The 16,060-nt window shown below is 55.0% G+C and overlaps 1 protein-coding gene across 2 annotated transcripts; it reads right to left on the bottom strand.

Moving 5' to 3' along the window:
- Window positions 1-1,824: 1,824 nt before the first annotated feature.
- RGL3 (ral guanine nucleotide dissociation stimulator like 3) lies at window positions 1,825-15,757 on the bottom strand. Of its 2 annotated transcripts, XM_058727959.1 has the most exons (19): window positions 15,496-15,729; window positions 14,916-15,029; window positions 14,036-14,259; window positions 13,854-13,907; window positions 13,522-13,736; window positions 8,746-8,888; window positions 8,443-8,658; window positions 7,634-7,737; window positions 7,428-7,512; window positions 6,214-6,270; window positions 6,018-6,104; window positions 5,783-5,815; window positions 5,581-5,702; window positions 4,785-4,880; window positions 4,615-4,683; window positions 4,430-4,526; window positions 3,646-3,798; window positions 3,445-3,559; window positions 1,825-2,449 (listed from the first exon to the last, which is right to left on the bottom strand). In XM_058727959.1, the coding sequence occupies exons 1-19, from the start codon at window positions 15,526-15,528 to the stop codon at window positions 2,331-2,333; spliced, it is 2,136 nt and encodes a 711-aa protein (XP_058583942.1). In that variant the 5' UTR covers window positions 15,529-15,729; the 3' UTR covers window positions 1,825-2,330. The 2 variants fall into 2 exon arrangements, with proteins under 2 accessions (XP_058583942.1, XP_058583943.1); XM_058727960.1 differs by lacking the exons at window positions 1,825-2,449; window positions 3,445-3,559 and having other exon boundaries at window positions 3,681-3,798; window positions 4,789-4,880; window positions 15,496-15,757.
- Between the last annotated feature and the right edge of the window lie 303 nt (window positions 15,758-16,060).

The following is a 16,060-nucleotide window of genomic DNA, read 5'->3' as shown; positions in this document are numbered from 1 at the left end:
GGTCTTAATATTCATAGCCACAACAACAAAAGCCTGCAAAATAGCATGTTCTGTTCTGTAATTGGTCTTTTCCTAGACGGTACGTGATGCTTAGGTTCTCCTTTTTGTTGTTGTTGTTGTTTATTTATTTTATTTTATTTTTGAGAAAGAGAGAGGGAAGGCGGGGCAGAGAGTGAAGGAGACAGAGCAGAGGATCCAAAGTGGGCTCGCCCCTGACAGCAGACAGCCCGACCCAGGGCTCGAACTCACGAACCATACATTCATGAACTGAGCCAAAATCAAGAGTCTGATGCTTAATCTACTGAGCCACCTTTCCCTTAGTAACAGTACTCAAATGTAATTTCCATGTATGCGCCCTCCCAGGCTCTAGTCTTCGTGATCTGAAGTTGCTCTTCTGGTTCAAAGCATGGGCACAGGACCCAGAGCTGGACAATCTGCCTATTAACATTTCTCTGAGCACAGTGATTGGTGCAGGGGTGGCCACGTGACATGAGTTGGTCCAATGGGCATCTGTTCTGGGACTTTTGCTTGACCTGATGGAAAGGAGGGGCTCTCCTTGCATGGGAAGGTGTGAGCCTGCCTTGCAGTGGGGCTACATTAATTAGATGCTATTTTGGCTACTGTAACAGACCCAAATAATAGTGGCTTAAGTAAGATATACATCTATTTCTCTCTATGTAACAATCCAAGTAGCGGCAATACAATATGGCTGCACCCTGGTCTCAGAGGGCCAGGCACCTTCAAGTTTGTCGCTCAGTTATTCAAAGAACATGAACCCCCTCAATCCAAGATGATCCACTCCACTGCTTCATTCTAACCAGCGGCGGGAGCGATGGGGGGAGGGGCAGAAAAGAGGGAAGGGGAGGACACAGGCCTTCGGTTTAAGAGCCTAAGGGCCGGCTGTTAAACCTGGACTAAAATTTGCTCACATCCCATTGGTCAAGACTTAGTCACATGACCACACTTTGCTGCAAGGGAGACTGGAAATGTGTTTTCTACTCTGGGTGGCCAGCTAAAAATCGGTGGTCCCTCTATTGCCACAGATGGTGGCTGGATTTGGTGGGGAGTGGGGGTGGGGTGGGTGGGTACAGTCTCCTCAGCAAATCAGAGCCCAAAGACCGCAACAAAATCCTGGTATGTTTGGAATCCATGGATCCAACGGTGACTGACGCTGGACTCAACTGAACCTTTCGAATACACGAGCCATTCGTTTCCCGTTTTGCATGTCTGTTTGAATTGGGTTTCTGAACACTCGAAGCACAAAGAACCCTGATTAACAGTGAGATATATAAAGCCCCTAGTTGATGTACAGCATGGAGTAGAAGTTCCTATGTGAACACACTATTGCTAAGAATGCCATTGTGGCGGGCGCCGGGGTGGCTCAGTCGGTTAAGCGTCCAACTTAGGCTCCAGGACATGATCCTGCAGTTCGTGAGTTTAAGCCCCGAGTCAGGTTCCGAGCCCCGCATCGCACTCAGCGCAGAGCCTGCTTGGGATTCTCTCTCTCCCTCTCTCTCTCTCTCTCTGCCCGTCCCCACCACACACTCTCTAAATAAATAAACTTACAAAAAAATGAATGTAGTTGTTTCTGTTGTTAGGACTGTGTTGCAGGTGGCCTTATGGGTCCCTTTATCTCTACCTGCTCTGTTTCTTCTTCCTACCCCAGCACAGAGAGACAGGGTACCCCTCTCATCCTCACACCCTATTGACTTAAGGGTGATGATGTCGTTTGTCTCAGATGCCAGTGGAATTTGACTTCTTCAGTCTCCCACACCCATGGCGGAAAAGCAGCGTATCGCACCCCCAAATATTGGGGAGTCCCGCCCCCTGCGTGTGTGACAGCCCCTCCCCCTCCGGCATCGGTCATGTCTCGCCCAGACCCTTTCATGAGGCTGTTGGGGTTTTTTTCAGTTTTTGTTTTTTAATTTTGATCTTGATCAAGAGAGAACACGAGGCACAGAACAGACAAGACCCATCTCCTGTTTCATAACCTTGGGCACTGTTTTCATCCACTTCCGTCCCCCCGGGTTGTCAGATTTCTCTGGGGAAAGGTCTGACCGCCCTGCCCCCATCCGTGCCCCACCTGCCTTCTATGTTTATGGGATGAAACTCTTCATCCGGCCACTCATGGGCTGATGGCTTTGGAATAAGGATCAAGTACCGGGAGTGTCAGAGAGATGGCATTCGATGAAGTTGGGCATGGGGGGTGGGGGTCACACAGTACAGAGCACAATGGATCTATGGGGGAATGGGACTTTTCTGGGAGAGGAGGCCTCTCCCCACATCCATGGTGGCAGGGGCCAGGCCCCTAGAGGGAGAAGAGGGCCCCCTCAGGTCGAGGAGATGGTAGGTGTGTGCCGGGCCCCCTCCTTCCGCCGCAGCACAAAGTCTCTAGGGGCGGCTGGACTCATTGCATAGAAGACATTGGCGTTGTCAGGAATCGGCAGCTCTGGCCAGGGGTGGACATGACGGTAAAAGGCCTGCACCACCTCATATCCCACCACGAAAGACCGAAATAACCTTCTGCCATTTACTCTGGCACAACCACCCTGGGTCCCTTCAGCCAGTGCTGAGCCGTCCTCTCGTGGGGAACCTGGACAACTTCCCACTCAAAGCCTGCACAACCTCAAGTCTCTCCCACCACGTCCGCCACGGACCTGGACAACCTCCCGCTATTTCTCTCTGGAGTCTACGCAGCCTGTGCCGGAAGGCTGGACAAACTCGGGTCACCCATCCCAAACAACTTCCTTTTCACCCAGCCAACTCCCAGCCAAGTTCCTGCCGCCCTCACCATGAACTTGGACACCTTCTGACTTCCTACAACCAGCCTGTATAGTCTGTGGCCCTCGCACTTGATAGTTGAACAATTTCCTATATTCCTTCTTAACGTCCCCCCAAACTCATGTCGTGTCCTCTCCTTCTTGAGAACTGGGGAACCTTCGATCTGTGTCTGGATTGGGCATCATCATGTTCCCCCTACCCTGAATTTCAATACCACGTGGCGTGCCACATTCAGAGACTTCAGGGTCCCCATGCTGAGCTGGGACAAACCCATTTCTTCACAAACTTAAGCCCAGACCCCTCTTTAGACCCCCACCCCGCCAGGCTGAGCCTGAACAACCTCATGATCCTACAAATTTAAGCCAAGGCAACCTCCTTTCCTCCCTCTCCCATGTGACCCTGGACAATTTCATTTCCCCACAGATCCCAACAAGACACCTGTCGTGTCCCCCTTTCTCTCACACAGCCAGGGCAACCTCATGACCCCACAAAATCAAGGCACGGATATTTTACTGCCTCTTACCCCCACCCTGCTTTATCTTACCCTTACTCTGTGTCCGACTGGAACCACCTCATGGCCCTGTTAAGGCCAGTCTTGACCCTCGTCAACCTGCTGCCCTCCTAGCTAATCCCCAGTCCAGCCTCCAAGCAGTCCCTACTCACCCCTGTCCCCCGGAAGGACTTGGAAAAGCTGGTAGTCACGGGCCCAGGGCTCGGCCACATTGTGCTTTTGCAGGGCTCGCTGCACCACGCTGGGGGCCTTGTCCTGACTGGTGAGCTGGGAAGAGAAGGTGGGTGGTGAGGCGTGACCGCCAAGTTCCAAGGGCAGGGCTGCCCCGGCAGGTTCCCGGCCCAACCCCTCACCAAGATGCTCCGATACAGGTTCCCGTGGTCATTGTCAATGCTGACACGGATGACTCGAGCCTCTGATCCCTGCTGCCCCGGTAAGGAGATGTGAGTACTGCTCAGAGGCAAAGCCAAGGGCCGGGGGCCTGCCAGGTCCGGGCTCAGGGGCAGCTGTAGGCAGTGGGGGTGGGGGCTGAGTGGTGGGAGCCTTATACATCCCGCTACACAACTGGAGCCTGGGGATGGGCAATCAGGGTGCACTCACGAGCCCACATCTACGCCATCCCATCACATACAGACCTTCGTGCCCTGTTACAAAGACAAACTTACACATGGCCAATAGACACATGAGAAATCCTATGTACACGGACAGCAGCAAATACACACAAACGCTTATGATTGTTGTACATCCACAAGTCCATCAACAGCCCCGTTCACGATCCCGTGGATACTGGGGATATTTATGCCTGTGTTTCCACTCTAGGTATGCACATTCCTGGGGACACACATATCCTTGCAAAGGTGTGATCACACCCAAAAGTGCCCTGTGGGCAAGCTGACTCATGGGTCCAGGTCCGAGCACAAGCCAGACTGAGGGATAATCCCTCAAACAGGGCCATGGAGATGCACGGGGTCTCCTGGACAGACACCCAGGGTGCTCAGCCAAGCACGTGTACAGCCTCTTATGTACATGCCTGGTCATGAAACCACACACGCGCATGCACGCGCGCGCACACACACACACACACACACACGGCCCTGGGTACCCACAGTCCCACACGCACACAGGCAGTCTCGGTACCTTGGTGGTGGGGCTCTGGGGCCCTGGAGAGGCCGGGGGACTGCCAGGAGGAGGGTCTCTGGTTCTAGGACTAGATGGCGGGGACCCTGGGGAAAGACTGAGGGAGATACAGAGCCTGAGGTCGAGCGGCTGCCCTGACCTCTGACCCTGCTATCTCCACTCCTTTCACTAACTGGGATACTCACCTGGAGGCGGGGGACGAGGGGTCCCCAGGACTCCCACCAGGGGATGAGCCCTTCTCTCGGGACAGCTTTCTAAAGATAGAGACGAGGGATGAGGAGGAGATCAGCCTCGGGCCCAGGAGCGCTCTCCCGTCTCTGCCCACCCCTGTCCCCACGCACACCCCGAGACTCACGCACTGAGGCGCTTGGTGAGGCTGAGGCGCCGTCGGATGCGTGGGGAGCTGGGGCAGGAGGCAGCTGGCGGCTCAATGACACGGGAGACATGGTAACTGAGGAGTCAAGGTGCACATGGGGTGGGGTGGGGCCAGGAAGCAGCAGGGAATGAGCTGAAAGCTTGGCTAGAATCAGTGAAGGGCCTCATTTTGGGGGCATGGGGGGTGTGTGTGGCAGGAGTTGGGCACCAAGCGTCAGTGTCAGGGTAGTAAATGGCGGGCTATTAGGCCACCGGGGTCTTATTAGTTATGAGAAGGGATGGCTTGGTTGGCAGGTCACGTGGGGATTGGCTGCGTGGGATTGAGGAGTAAAATTGGGTCAAAGATAGAGTTCCAGGTCGAGTGATCATTGGGGTCAATGACTGGGGCAATGGATTCAACAGAATGAAAAGAAACGGTTGGGAGAGTTGAGTTGGATGGTCAGATGCACATCAAAGTTGGAGTCAGTTATTTAGAACTGGGGGTCAATGACTGGGCTCAGAGATCCAGACTGGGGTTACAAATGGGGTCATAGGTCAGATAGGGTCAGAAGGTGGGGAGGCAAACGGATGGGACAGGTGACTGGAATGGCCAGCTGTCCATGAAAGGCTGAAGTCAGAAAGTCAGATGGGGTCAAAATCTGAGGTGAACTGGGACCCTCAGTGGACTGGGGAAAATGCAAGGTCATAGGTTGGGGGTCGGGGCTCAGGAGGGTGTCTGAGGAGGTGGAGCGATACGTGTGTGCCATCGCGGGGGGATGGTGGCTGGACTGAGTCACCTCTGCTCCTCGCTGAGCTGGCGCTGGGCACGCAGGGCCACCAGGATGGGTGTGCGGGGACTCAGGCAGTAGTTCCGACAGCGCTTCTGCAGCTGCTGGATGTGGGCCAGGATCTCCCACTCCTGAGGGGGTGGGGCCTCTGAGAACCTGCCCTGGCCCTGCCCCCACCCTGTCCCCCCCATGCCCACCCAGTGCCACTCACCTTCCTCCTCTTCTCAAAGTTGATGAGATCCCCCTGGGGGCAAACTTTGTCTGAACTGGAGCCTCCAGAACCGAGGACTGAGGGTCAAGGTCAGGGGCTGGGATGTCAGGAGCCCCACTGCGCTAAGGGGGCTGGGGTAGGGAGTGTGGGCAGGGTCAAGGGGAGGATGTCAGGAGGCCCACTGTGCTGAGGGGAAGTGGTGCTGGGGTCAGGAGTCAAGGATCAGGGGTCAGACCTCCAGCATGTCCGGCAGGGCTGTGTCCAGCATAACCAGGTCCGTGAGAAAGGTGCCAAGGTAAGGGACAGGGCCTGGGGGCAGTTTCTGTGGCCCCAGAACTCCAGTCACTCTCAGCCGTCACTGACCCCATCACGTAGCACCCCATTCCGTGAAGATTCTGCTCGTCCCCCCCATCCCAAACCACCTCACTCACTGGGGGCAGGCTTCCTGGGAGGGGGTCCTCCTCTTGGGGGCCCTTGGTGGCCTCCTCCTGGGGGAAGGGAAGAACTGAGCAGTCCTGGGGTCTCTGACCCTTTTTCTCAGGAAACATGCCTCAAGACCCACCACCTACACCTGTTTGCCTTCAGCAGCCACCAGCCAGTTGTAAAAACCAAACCCAGGGAAAACCGAACAAGGGAAGCGAGCCGATTAGCAACAAGGGGCAGGCCCTGGCCTCCTCCAGGGCTGGCCTCAACCCGGGCGAGAAGGCTTGTCCTGGCCTGAATGGCACAGGCCTGCTATCCATACCCTAAACCTTGCCTTCACAGCATCGCTCTATCTGGTAATTCATTATATCATCGCTAGGCCGTTATTATCGTGTTGTGTGTCTCCCTCTATAAGGCCTGATATCCACCCCCCGGCCAGGGCAGGAACCTCGTCTGTCTGGCTCATGGTAGGAGTTTCCTGGCACAGTGCCCGCCACACGGTAGGCGCTGAATTCAGAGCTCCCTGCTCCTTGACCTCTTATCCTTATTCGAGACATGCATTCACTCACAGATATTTATTGAGCATCTACTCTGGGCCAGGCTCTGTTCTGAGTGCTAGGGAGGGAGCGGTGAGCCAAAGAGCCAGAAAATCCTGGCTTCGCAGAGCAGACATTAGCCAGGGAGAGGCAGCAATAACCAAGCGACACATGTACCAGGCAGAGATAAGGGCGATAAGGCAGCAGGCGAAGCGAGACCTGAAGAAGGTGAATGTGAAGAATGTTCTGGGCCGAAGGAACAGGTTTCACATTCCATCTAGTCTGGATTCACCCTACGAACCAGCACCCAGCTGCAGTTAAAATCTAAATCTTGCCTACACCTCGTCAGCCTTGCGGGCACGCAAGTTGTAGTTTTGCTTCTCAAAGTCAAGTCCTAGCACTATTTTATTTTTTTACTCTTTGCTAGGACTCTGGCCCCAAGCGACCTTCTCCATGTAACTTCTGGTATTTGTTGAATGAATAAACAAGGCAGTCACTGCATGTGAGCTGTAAGGAGGGCGGCCGAGGCAGTAAAGCCCTGGGGCTGTCCGCTAACACGGGGGAAGGTCATTGTTGAGGTGTGTTGGAAGGACACTGAATGTTATGACAATGACAAGCCATGCCCTGCCCGGCCCCAGGTCCCTTTTTGGGGGCGGGGGATCCCCGGGGTCCACACCCATCTTTACCTGGGAAAGAATCTCTCTACTGCTGAGGTGGTTGTTCTCATCGGAGAAAATCTGCGAGAGTTTTCTGAAAGTGGATAACCGTTCCCTGGGGTGGGGGCAAGAGAGGGGTCACGGATCAGCGCCTGGGAAGGTCAGAGCGACGCTGGGGAGGAGGAGGGCCCGCCCCAGCGTCACCAACCCTCCTTCCCTCCTTCTCCCGTCCTCACCGGCTAACGGCGCCCCAGCTCCGCTTGAGGCGGTAGATGGGGTTAGACTGCAGGGCTGACAGTATGGCGCGCAGGGAGGAGAAGTTCCGCAGTTCGCGGCAGCGCTGGACGGGTGGGGCGGGGGCGCTGGTCACACCCCAAGCCTGACCCCCAGCTATGATCCACCTTTGATCCGAGACTTCTGACCCCAGGCCAGACTCCTACAACTCGCCCCCCATCTGACAGGCTACCAAGAGTCAGCCTCCTCCCTCGGGATCCTCCACTCTCCCCCACCTGCCCCTCCACTCCTTACCTGGCACCTGTCCCTGTTCCTCGCTTCTCCCCGAGCCCTAGAGGTGCCCACAGTATCTCCCCAGGACCCAGACCTCTCCTCCCCGAAGCTATGTCTCACCCCCGCGTGGGTATCAACCGTTTACCCTCTTTCCCCCCTCTTCCCCCCCTCCCACTCTAGTGGGCCCCCAATTTGTTTCTCTTCTTCAGCCTTGAGGCTCTTGCCCCGCCCCTACCCTACCCAGTCCCTGTAGGGACCTCCGCCCCCTTCTCCGGGCTTCGGTCCTTCCTCCAATCCACGGCCGCCCCATTACCTTCTCCCACCCCATCCTCTTATCCCTAAACCCACAGTGACCCTCTGCAGTCCTGGACCCTAGCCCTGGACCCCTTCCAGGCTTTCCCTTAGGTACCTCGCAACCCCAACCCTCCCCTCGTTGCCAGAGCCCTGTCTTGGGCCTTCCGCCTCCAGTCCCCGGCCTCTCACCAGGCCTGTTCCCCACCCCATGCCCCACCCCCGCCCCCCACCCCCCAACAAGCACCTGGGCGATGCGGATCCACTTCTCCAGCCGCTGCGCCCTCTGTGGGGCGGCCAAGCCCTGCGCTCCGAGCACGGAGCCCAGCACGCAACCGATCACCATGTTGAACTGGGTCACAGTGGCTCGCACAGTGGGGGCAGTGCCTGCGGCCCCTGGACGGTCTCGCTGTGACCACACGGAGCCTAGGCACTCGCAGGGCCGCACCCGAGAAAAGAGCTCCTGGGCGAAGGGAGGCGGTGGGGGTGGGTGGGTGGGATGTGTGCTCCGCGGAAGCCGCCCCATTACCGGGTCCCACCCGGGCCTCACCACATCCATCAGGGTCAGCTGCTCGGCCACTTCGTCTACACTGAAGTCTAGGAGCTCAGGGCCTTCCCGCGCCACTGCTTCCTCCTCTTCCCAGCAGCCTTCTGGGGAGTCTGGGCGTGGGGTCTGGGTAGCTCCAGGAGGTACTGAGGGAGTATAAGAAGGGGTTCGAATCCAGGACTGGCTTTGGGACCTTGGACGAGTGCCTTAGTGTCTCTGAGTCTCACTTTACTTATCTGCAAAATGGAAACCTCCCTGAGGATTTTTAAGGGTGTCAGAGCAACAGAAACGTTCATTTAGCACCTTGGGTGGTAGTCCACACTAGGCGATTTAACACAGTAACCCAGTGAGGGAGGTATTATTATCTACCTTCCACAGATGGGGAAACTGAGGGAGGAAAAATTTGCCCTAAGTCGCACCCTCAGGGAATGGCAGGGCAGGGATTTGAAGCCAGGTGCTTACAGGTTACAGTAGAAAAGAGAGGTTTGTGGGGGTTTTTTTTTTTTGTTTGTTTGTTTTGTTTTGTCTTTGAACGTATATTGAAATAAGATCTGTCTACCCTATTGTGGCGAGAGGTGGTATGATTTTGTAGGTAAGGGAAGGCTATTGGCAGTCCCAAGTCCAAATCCAAATTTGTCCCCCAGGCTTGCTATGTGAACTTTAACCTCCCTTGTGCCTTGATTTCTTTATCTGGATTTTTATTTATTTTTTTTAATTTTTTTTCAACGTTTTTTATTTATTTTTGGGACAGAGAGAGACAGAGCATGAACGGGGGAGGGGCAGAGAGAGAGGGAGACACAGAATCGGAAACAGGCTCCAGGCTCCGAGCCATCAGCCCAGAGCCTGACGCGGGGCTCGAACTCACAGACCGCGAGATCGTGACCTGGCTGAAGTCGGACGCTTAACCGACTACGCCACCCAGGCGCCCCTATCTGGATTTTTAAAAAATCAAACAGGATCATACATACTAGACTGCCATAAAATAATCAATAGGAATGATTTTGGGGGCGCCTGGCTGGCTCAACCAGTACAGCATGACACTCTTGGTATCAGGGTCGTGAGTTCAAGCCCACGTTGGGCGTGGATTCTACTTAATTAAAAAAAAAAAAAAAGAAAAAGAAAGAAAAAAAGAAAGAAATGATTTTTCCCATAGTGGGATTCGGTGGTGGCGACCCCTAGGGGACATTTTGGAAATCGAAATCTGCCACCAGGGAGCTGACAGGCTCAGTGAATTTGTGCCACTCCACCTCCAAATGCCACTTCAGGACATTTGCGTCTTTGGAAAACCTGTTTACAATAATCTGCACCTACAACCCAACTCTCTTGCTCATGACCACCCATTAGTTTGGCTCCAGGACTGCAAGAACTGTCAAAGTCTGGATCCTTTTTGTTTGGAAATTAGGAGTGTTCACCATTCTGGAAAGCGATGTCCCCAATGTTTATGCTACTGCACCTGTGTGGTGCATTAGGTGGTGTTTGTGACTGTCACATTCACCGTGACGCTATGAGAGACAAAGGCTCTGGACAACCTCATCACGTCCCCTAGTGAGACATGCCTAAGGGCTAACACAGCAACAAGCATAGTTTATTATTGTATGAGCTGCTTTCACTTTATTTCTCCTTCATATTAGAGTTACAGCACCATAGTATTATTTTTTACTTACCTTTGTAAGTGCATTTATTTTTTTATTTTTTATTTTTTTTAAATTTTTTTTTCAACGTTTTTTATTTATTTTTGGGACAGAGAGAGACAGAGCATGAACGGGGGAGGGGCAGAGAGAGAGGGAGACACAGAATCGGAAACAGGCTCCAGGCTCCGAGCCATCAGCCCAGAGCCTGACGCGGGGCTCGAACTCACGGACCATGAGATCGTGACCTGGTTGAAGTCGGACGCTTAACCGACTGCGCCACCCAGGCGCCCCTGTAAGTGCATTTAATTGGCTGTCTTTAATTTCAAATTAGGACAGATGGTGTTGCAAAATCCTAGTTTTAAAAAGTTGTCATTGGAAAAAAAAATTGCACCTCAATTAATCAAATCTGTAGGTCTTACAGCAAATATGGGGATAGAAGAACATGCTACATGTCACCATGAGACAGCGAACAGGTAAGTGGAGAATGTGAGACCTTCCTCAGGACAAATGACTCATTCCCCCCTCCCCCCCAGGCCCAATGACATAAACAAAAGGCAAAGGGAGAATGTGATAGAATAAAAGAGACCTAAGAAATGAAAGACCAAGCGCCCTGGGGTGCCTGGGTGGCTCAGTCAGTTAAGCGTTTGACTTTGGCTCAGGTCATGGTCTCACGGTTCATGGGTTCAAGCCCTGTGTCGGGCTCCATACTGACAGTGTGGATCCTGCTTGGGATTCTCTCTCTTGGCCCCTCCCTCATGTGCACTTTTTCTCTAAATAAATAAATAAACTTTAAATAAAAAAAAAAAAAAAAGAAGGAAGACCAAGTGCCTTAATGGATGTTTGGATTTCAAAGAAACAACTGTAGGGGCGCCTGGGTGGCGCAGTCGGTTAAGTGTCCGACTTCAGCCAGGTCACGATCTCGCGGTCCGTGAGTTCGAGCCCCGCGTCAGGCTCTGGGCTGATGGCTCGGAGCCTGGAGCCTGTTTCCGATTCTGTGTCTCCCTCTCTCTCTGCCCCTCCCCCGTTCATGCTCTGTCTCTCTCTGTCCCAAAAATAAATAAAAAATGTTGAAAAAAATTAAAAAAAAAAAAAAGAAACAACTGTAAAAAAAACAAAACAAAAAAACAAACAAACAAAAAAAACCCAAACCATTTAGGGACAATGGGGGGATTTGATTCTGGACTAGGTATTTTTTGAAATTAAGTAATTATTGCTGATTTTGTTGGAAAAGATTGTAGGCACAAGGTTATATTAAAAAAAAAAAAAAAGCCCTTGTCAGGGGCGCCTGGGTGGCTCAGTCAGTTAAGCCTCCGACTTCGGCTCAGGTCATGATCTCATAGTCTGTGAGTTCGAGCCGGGCCCTGTGCTGACAGCTCAGACCCTGGAGCCTCCTCCAGATCCTGTGTCTCCCTCTCTCTCTGCCCCTCCCCCACTCACACTCTGTCTCTGTCTTTTTCAAAAATAAATAAATATTTAAAAAAAAAGTCCTTGGCAGTTAAGGCGCATACCTAAGTATTTACGAGTGAAGTGGCACCAGCATGGGATCTGTTTTCAAGTTATCCTGAAAAGACATTTTTGGGGCGCCTGGGTGGCGCAGTCGGTTAAGCGTCCGACTTCAGCCAGGTCACGATCTCGCGGTCCGTGAGTTTGAGCCCCGCGTCAGGCTCTGGGCTGATGGCTCGGAGCCTGGAGCCTGTTTCCGATTCTGTGTCTCCCTCTCTCTCTGCCCCTCCCCCGTTCATGCTCTGTCTCTCTCTGTCCCAAAAATAAATTAAAAAAAAAAAAAAAAAAAAAGACATTTTTGCGTCAAATTCTTAATTGTTAAAAATGAGCAAGGGGTGTCTGAGGGCTCTTTATACCATTCTCTCCCCTTTCCTGTGTGTCGGAAATTTTTCATACTAAAAAGTAATGCCCCCCCAGAAAGATGTTAAAATGCAGTGTGTCCCAGAGCAGGGCCCACAGTAGGTGTCCAATAAATGTTCATTTCTCCTCTGACTTCAAGAACTCACAGCTCAGGGCGGTTCTTTCAATAGAATTGTCTGCAGTGGTGGAGACATTTTGCTACCTGCGCTGTCTACTATGGCTATGAGCACTAGAAATGTGGCCAGTATGACCAAATCGCTGACATTTTTATTTTAAGTTCAGTGTCTATAACCCCATGCGGCTAGTAGCTACCCCATTGGACCCTTTAGCTCTAATGCCTTGAAATCAGCTGGCGAAATCCTGCAGGCAGAGGAAGAAAGACACTTAAAAAAAACCAAGAGGGAAGACGGAGGGATAAAATATACATAAATAACCGAGACTTTGTCACCAGGGAGAGAAAAAAATAGCTGCTACTTTGTAAAGCAGAGAGGAATGTGGCCGCTTTAATCTGAGGATTAAAAGATGGGGGTTAGGGATTTAGATGCTTTTGGGATAGGGATCAGTTCGAACACAGATGGGTGAAAGATGGTACTTTATAAGCAGGATGCAATTATTCAGTCAACAAATCTTGGTTGTTCCTGCCCCTGGGGACAGAGTCTGCGACAAGGCCAGTGAGTGCTCTGCAGAAAAATAAGGCTGGCGAGGACACAGAGTAGGGGGATATATTTGCGGGGAGACGATCAGAGAAAGCAGGTCTGAGGAAGTGAACGAAGACCTGAATGAAGTAGGTAGATATTTTTCCCTCCCCCGCAAAGCTCTCTACAACCCGGGTGGGCAAACTCAGTAAAGGACCAGATAGCTTGCTGATGCCCCTTCTACAAGAAAATAGCAATCGCACTATGACTTTTTATGTATTTTCGTTATAGGTGGTAGATTCCAATAAGCGAGAATCCGTGATAACAACAATAATGAAGATAATACTGTTTGCCAAGCCCTCACTGTTTGCTTATATCCTTGTTTACTGTTGTCCTCCCTAGGGAACTGGGAGCTCGGTCCCCTGTTATTTCCCAGAGCCAGTAGCTACGCATGTATTGAATGAATAAAGAGGTCAATCAGGCAAATACTATCATCACCCCCCTTTCACAGATGAGGAAACTGAGGCTCAGACAGGGTTAAGAACTTTGCCCAAGATCTGTAGCAGCTCTGTGAGGGGAGAACGCCCCTGGGGGACGGGTCATGAAGGAAAAGTCCTACTCAGGGCACAATCATGTCCCATACCCCTCACCTGTCCATGCCTCAGGCTGCTCCTCGTCTTCCTGCTTTCGCTCGTCCTCTTCCAGGAAATCTCCCAGTAGCTTCTCTGCCTCCCGGGCCTCGGGCCCTGCTGGGGCCGCCCAGCCCAGAAAGGTGCAGACGCTGCCTAGGTCCGAGTGGGCAGGGGGAGCCCGGAAATCCTGAGGGTGATCCCGCAGCCAGGAGCCCAGCACGGACACCACAGCCCTGGTCAGAATGGAGGGCCTCAGAGCCCAGCCCAGAGCTCTGGACCTTGGGGGCCCCTACACCTCAGATCGACCTTGGACCTCTAGGACCCCCTACCCTCACCTATGGGAGACCAACCTTAAGTTCTTGTTGACGGGCAGACCTCCTGCCTCTGTCTTCTTGATCTCTGTCCTGGGAAAAGCAATCCCCCATCAGGAGAAGAGGGAGGCTAGGGGAAGCTTAGGGGGAAAGAATGCAGGAGCGAGCACCCAAAGGAGAGTCTGGGGGTGAGAACACGGAGGTTACCCGTTGGTACTGACCCTGGAGGCAGGGGCGGTGGCGGTGGTGGCAGGAGAAGGCCCAGCACACGGGCAGTGGATACAAAGGCCCTGTGGGTGGCCAGGAAGGCAGGCACGAAGCCCGGGTCTTGCTCGTGGTCTCCAGACACCAATTCCCCCACCAGCCGCTCCAGCCTCGCGGCCCTCAGCGCCCGCACCTTGCTCGTGCGGTAATGGAGGAAGGCGTCCGCAGCGGGGCTGGAGGCCTGCGGGGCAAGGGGGGGCGGGGAGGCAAAGGGACCCAGAGGAGTGGCTCGGAGCACCCCCTTTCCAATTATGCCCAGCGCTAAGCAGCGCTCTTACGTCTGGTCCCGCCCATTGCTCGGAATCCGGCCTCCTGGATTCATTATTCTGCTCCAGGCCCAAATGACCCTCGCAACTCGCCCGGGACCAGGTCGTCCCCCGGGCCCCGCCCCGCGCCCTCACTCACTCGCCCCCACCCCTCCCCGCGCCGCTCCCAGCTCTCCAGACGCGCTTCGCTGGTCTTTCCCGCCCCAGCCCTCCACCCCGGTCCGCTCTCACCCGGCTGCCGCTAACGACGACCCCTCCCTCCAGCGCCGCCCACTAAGCCTGGCGGACCTAGGCCAGGCCTGGCGGACCTGCCGTCCAGTTTAGTCCCCAGGTCCCCGCTCCGGAAGCGCGCGGTCGACCGGCCCGCCGCGCGCCCCGACCCCATTCACCAGGCCGCCCCCGGGGCGCCTTTCTCCCGCGACCACGTCTGCCTCTAGGCCCCGCCCCTCCCTGGGGCTCAGCCCCGCCCCTCGGCTTCGCCCTCACCTTTTTTGCCTGCGGGCTCCTCCACTCAGCCCCGCCCTCACCTGGTCGCCTCCGGCCCGACTCCGCCCTCCGGCCCCTTCCTCACCTGGCTGCCCCCAGGCCCTTCCCTCGGGCTCGAGCGCTGACTGAGCTGCCGACGTAAGGACACGCTGAACACCGCTCCTTCCTCGGTCTCCTCGCCCCAGTCCTGCAGCGGCGCCTGGACGCGGAGGCGGGCTGAGGGCGCCGCGGGGGGAGGGGGCCCGGGACCTCGGCCCCCCTCTCCCGCGAGGACTTAAGTCCGGGGCGAGGACTCCCGGCACCACTCCCCCTTCCCGGTCAGACTCTGCGAAACTCGGGGCGGCGTCCCGGGCTAGGGAAGTCCCCTCGGCGCCGCGGGTACCCTCCTCCCTGGTCCTGAGAGGATGGAGTGGCATTCGGGGACGTCCTAGGGTCCAGGCTCACGGAGTCTGTCCCTGTCCCCTCCCCCCCCCCCCCAGATGAGCTCGGAGACGCCCCCATCCTTAAGAGGTTACCAGCCACTTCACTGGGTCAGGGACCGGGAGGCCGGGCTGGGAATCAAGTGTCCGATTTGGGGGGAGATAGGGTCCGGAAGGCGAGGACCTGGAGCTTCGGGACCTTGGGATCGCCAGGGATGTGGCGTCCGGGACCCCTGGTCCCCTTACCAGGGCGAGGTCCTTGCCCGCTGTCCGATCCATGGCCAGTGCCCGTCCCGCTCCACGGCGCGGCTGAGTGAGGCGGAAGGGCCGACGGGCGGCGGGCAGTGGCCGGGCGTTGGGGCCCGTGGGGCAGGGCGGGGCGACCTGGCCGTGCAGGGGCGGGGCAGGACCCACGGCTCTCGGATGCCCCCAGCTGGACCCCAGCGCCAGCCCAGGCCCAGGGAAGAGAGGTCCAGGCTTTCCCTATAGGGGTATATCAACCTGTGCTCAGGTGAAAGGACACCTCTCTCTCCCAGGGAAGGGTTCTTTTCTGTGTCTCCAGGTGTGGGTGAGCCAGTGTGTACAGCTAAGCGGCGGGGGGGGGGGGGGGGGGGGGGGAGGGGGGGCGGTCTGTTGCCCCAGGAGGAGAGTACCCTGTCCTCAAAGTGGACCACACCTGATCCTCTCCAGATGTGGAGGTATCTCCTATTTTCCTGTTGGTGAGGGTGCTCAATCTGTGTCCCCAGCTGATGGGAGTCCTCACTCCCCAGGTCAGAGAAGGTGGAGTCTACGGGCCCTGGATCTTAGGGGC

The sequence above is a fragment of the Neofelis nebulosa genome, chromosome 4 (assembly GCF_028018385.1).
Source record: "Neofelis nebulosa isolate mNeoNeb1 chromosome 4, mNeoNeb1.pri, whole genome shotgun sequence".
Classification (NCBI taxonomy): Eukaryota; Metazoa; Chordata; class Mammalia; order Carnivora; family Felidae; genus Neofelis; species Neofelis nebulosa.
This window is presented reverse-complemented; position numbering and strand designations above follow the sequence as displayed.

Bases quoted from the DNA above. Each gene is read 5' to 3' on its own strand.
- RGL3 (XM_058727959.1), bottom strand. From the start codon at position 15,528: ATGGATCGGACAGCGGGCAAGGACCTCGCCCTG. The intron at 8,659-8,745 runs GTGAGGCCCGGG...CCCTTCGCCCAG, and splicing joins AGCTGACCCTGATGGATGTG to GAGCTCTTTTCTCGGGTGCG. The intron at 3,560-3,645 runs GTGAGGGGTTGG...TTCTCTTCCCAG, and splicing joins ACCTGTATCGGAGCATCTTG to CTCACCAGTCAGGACAAGGC.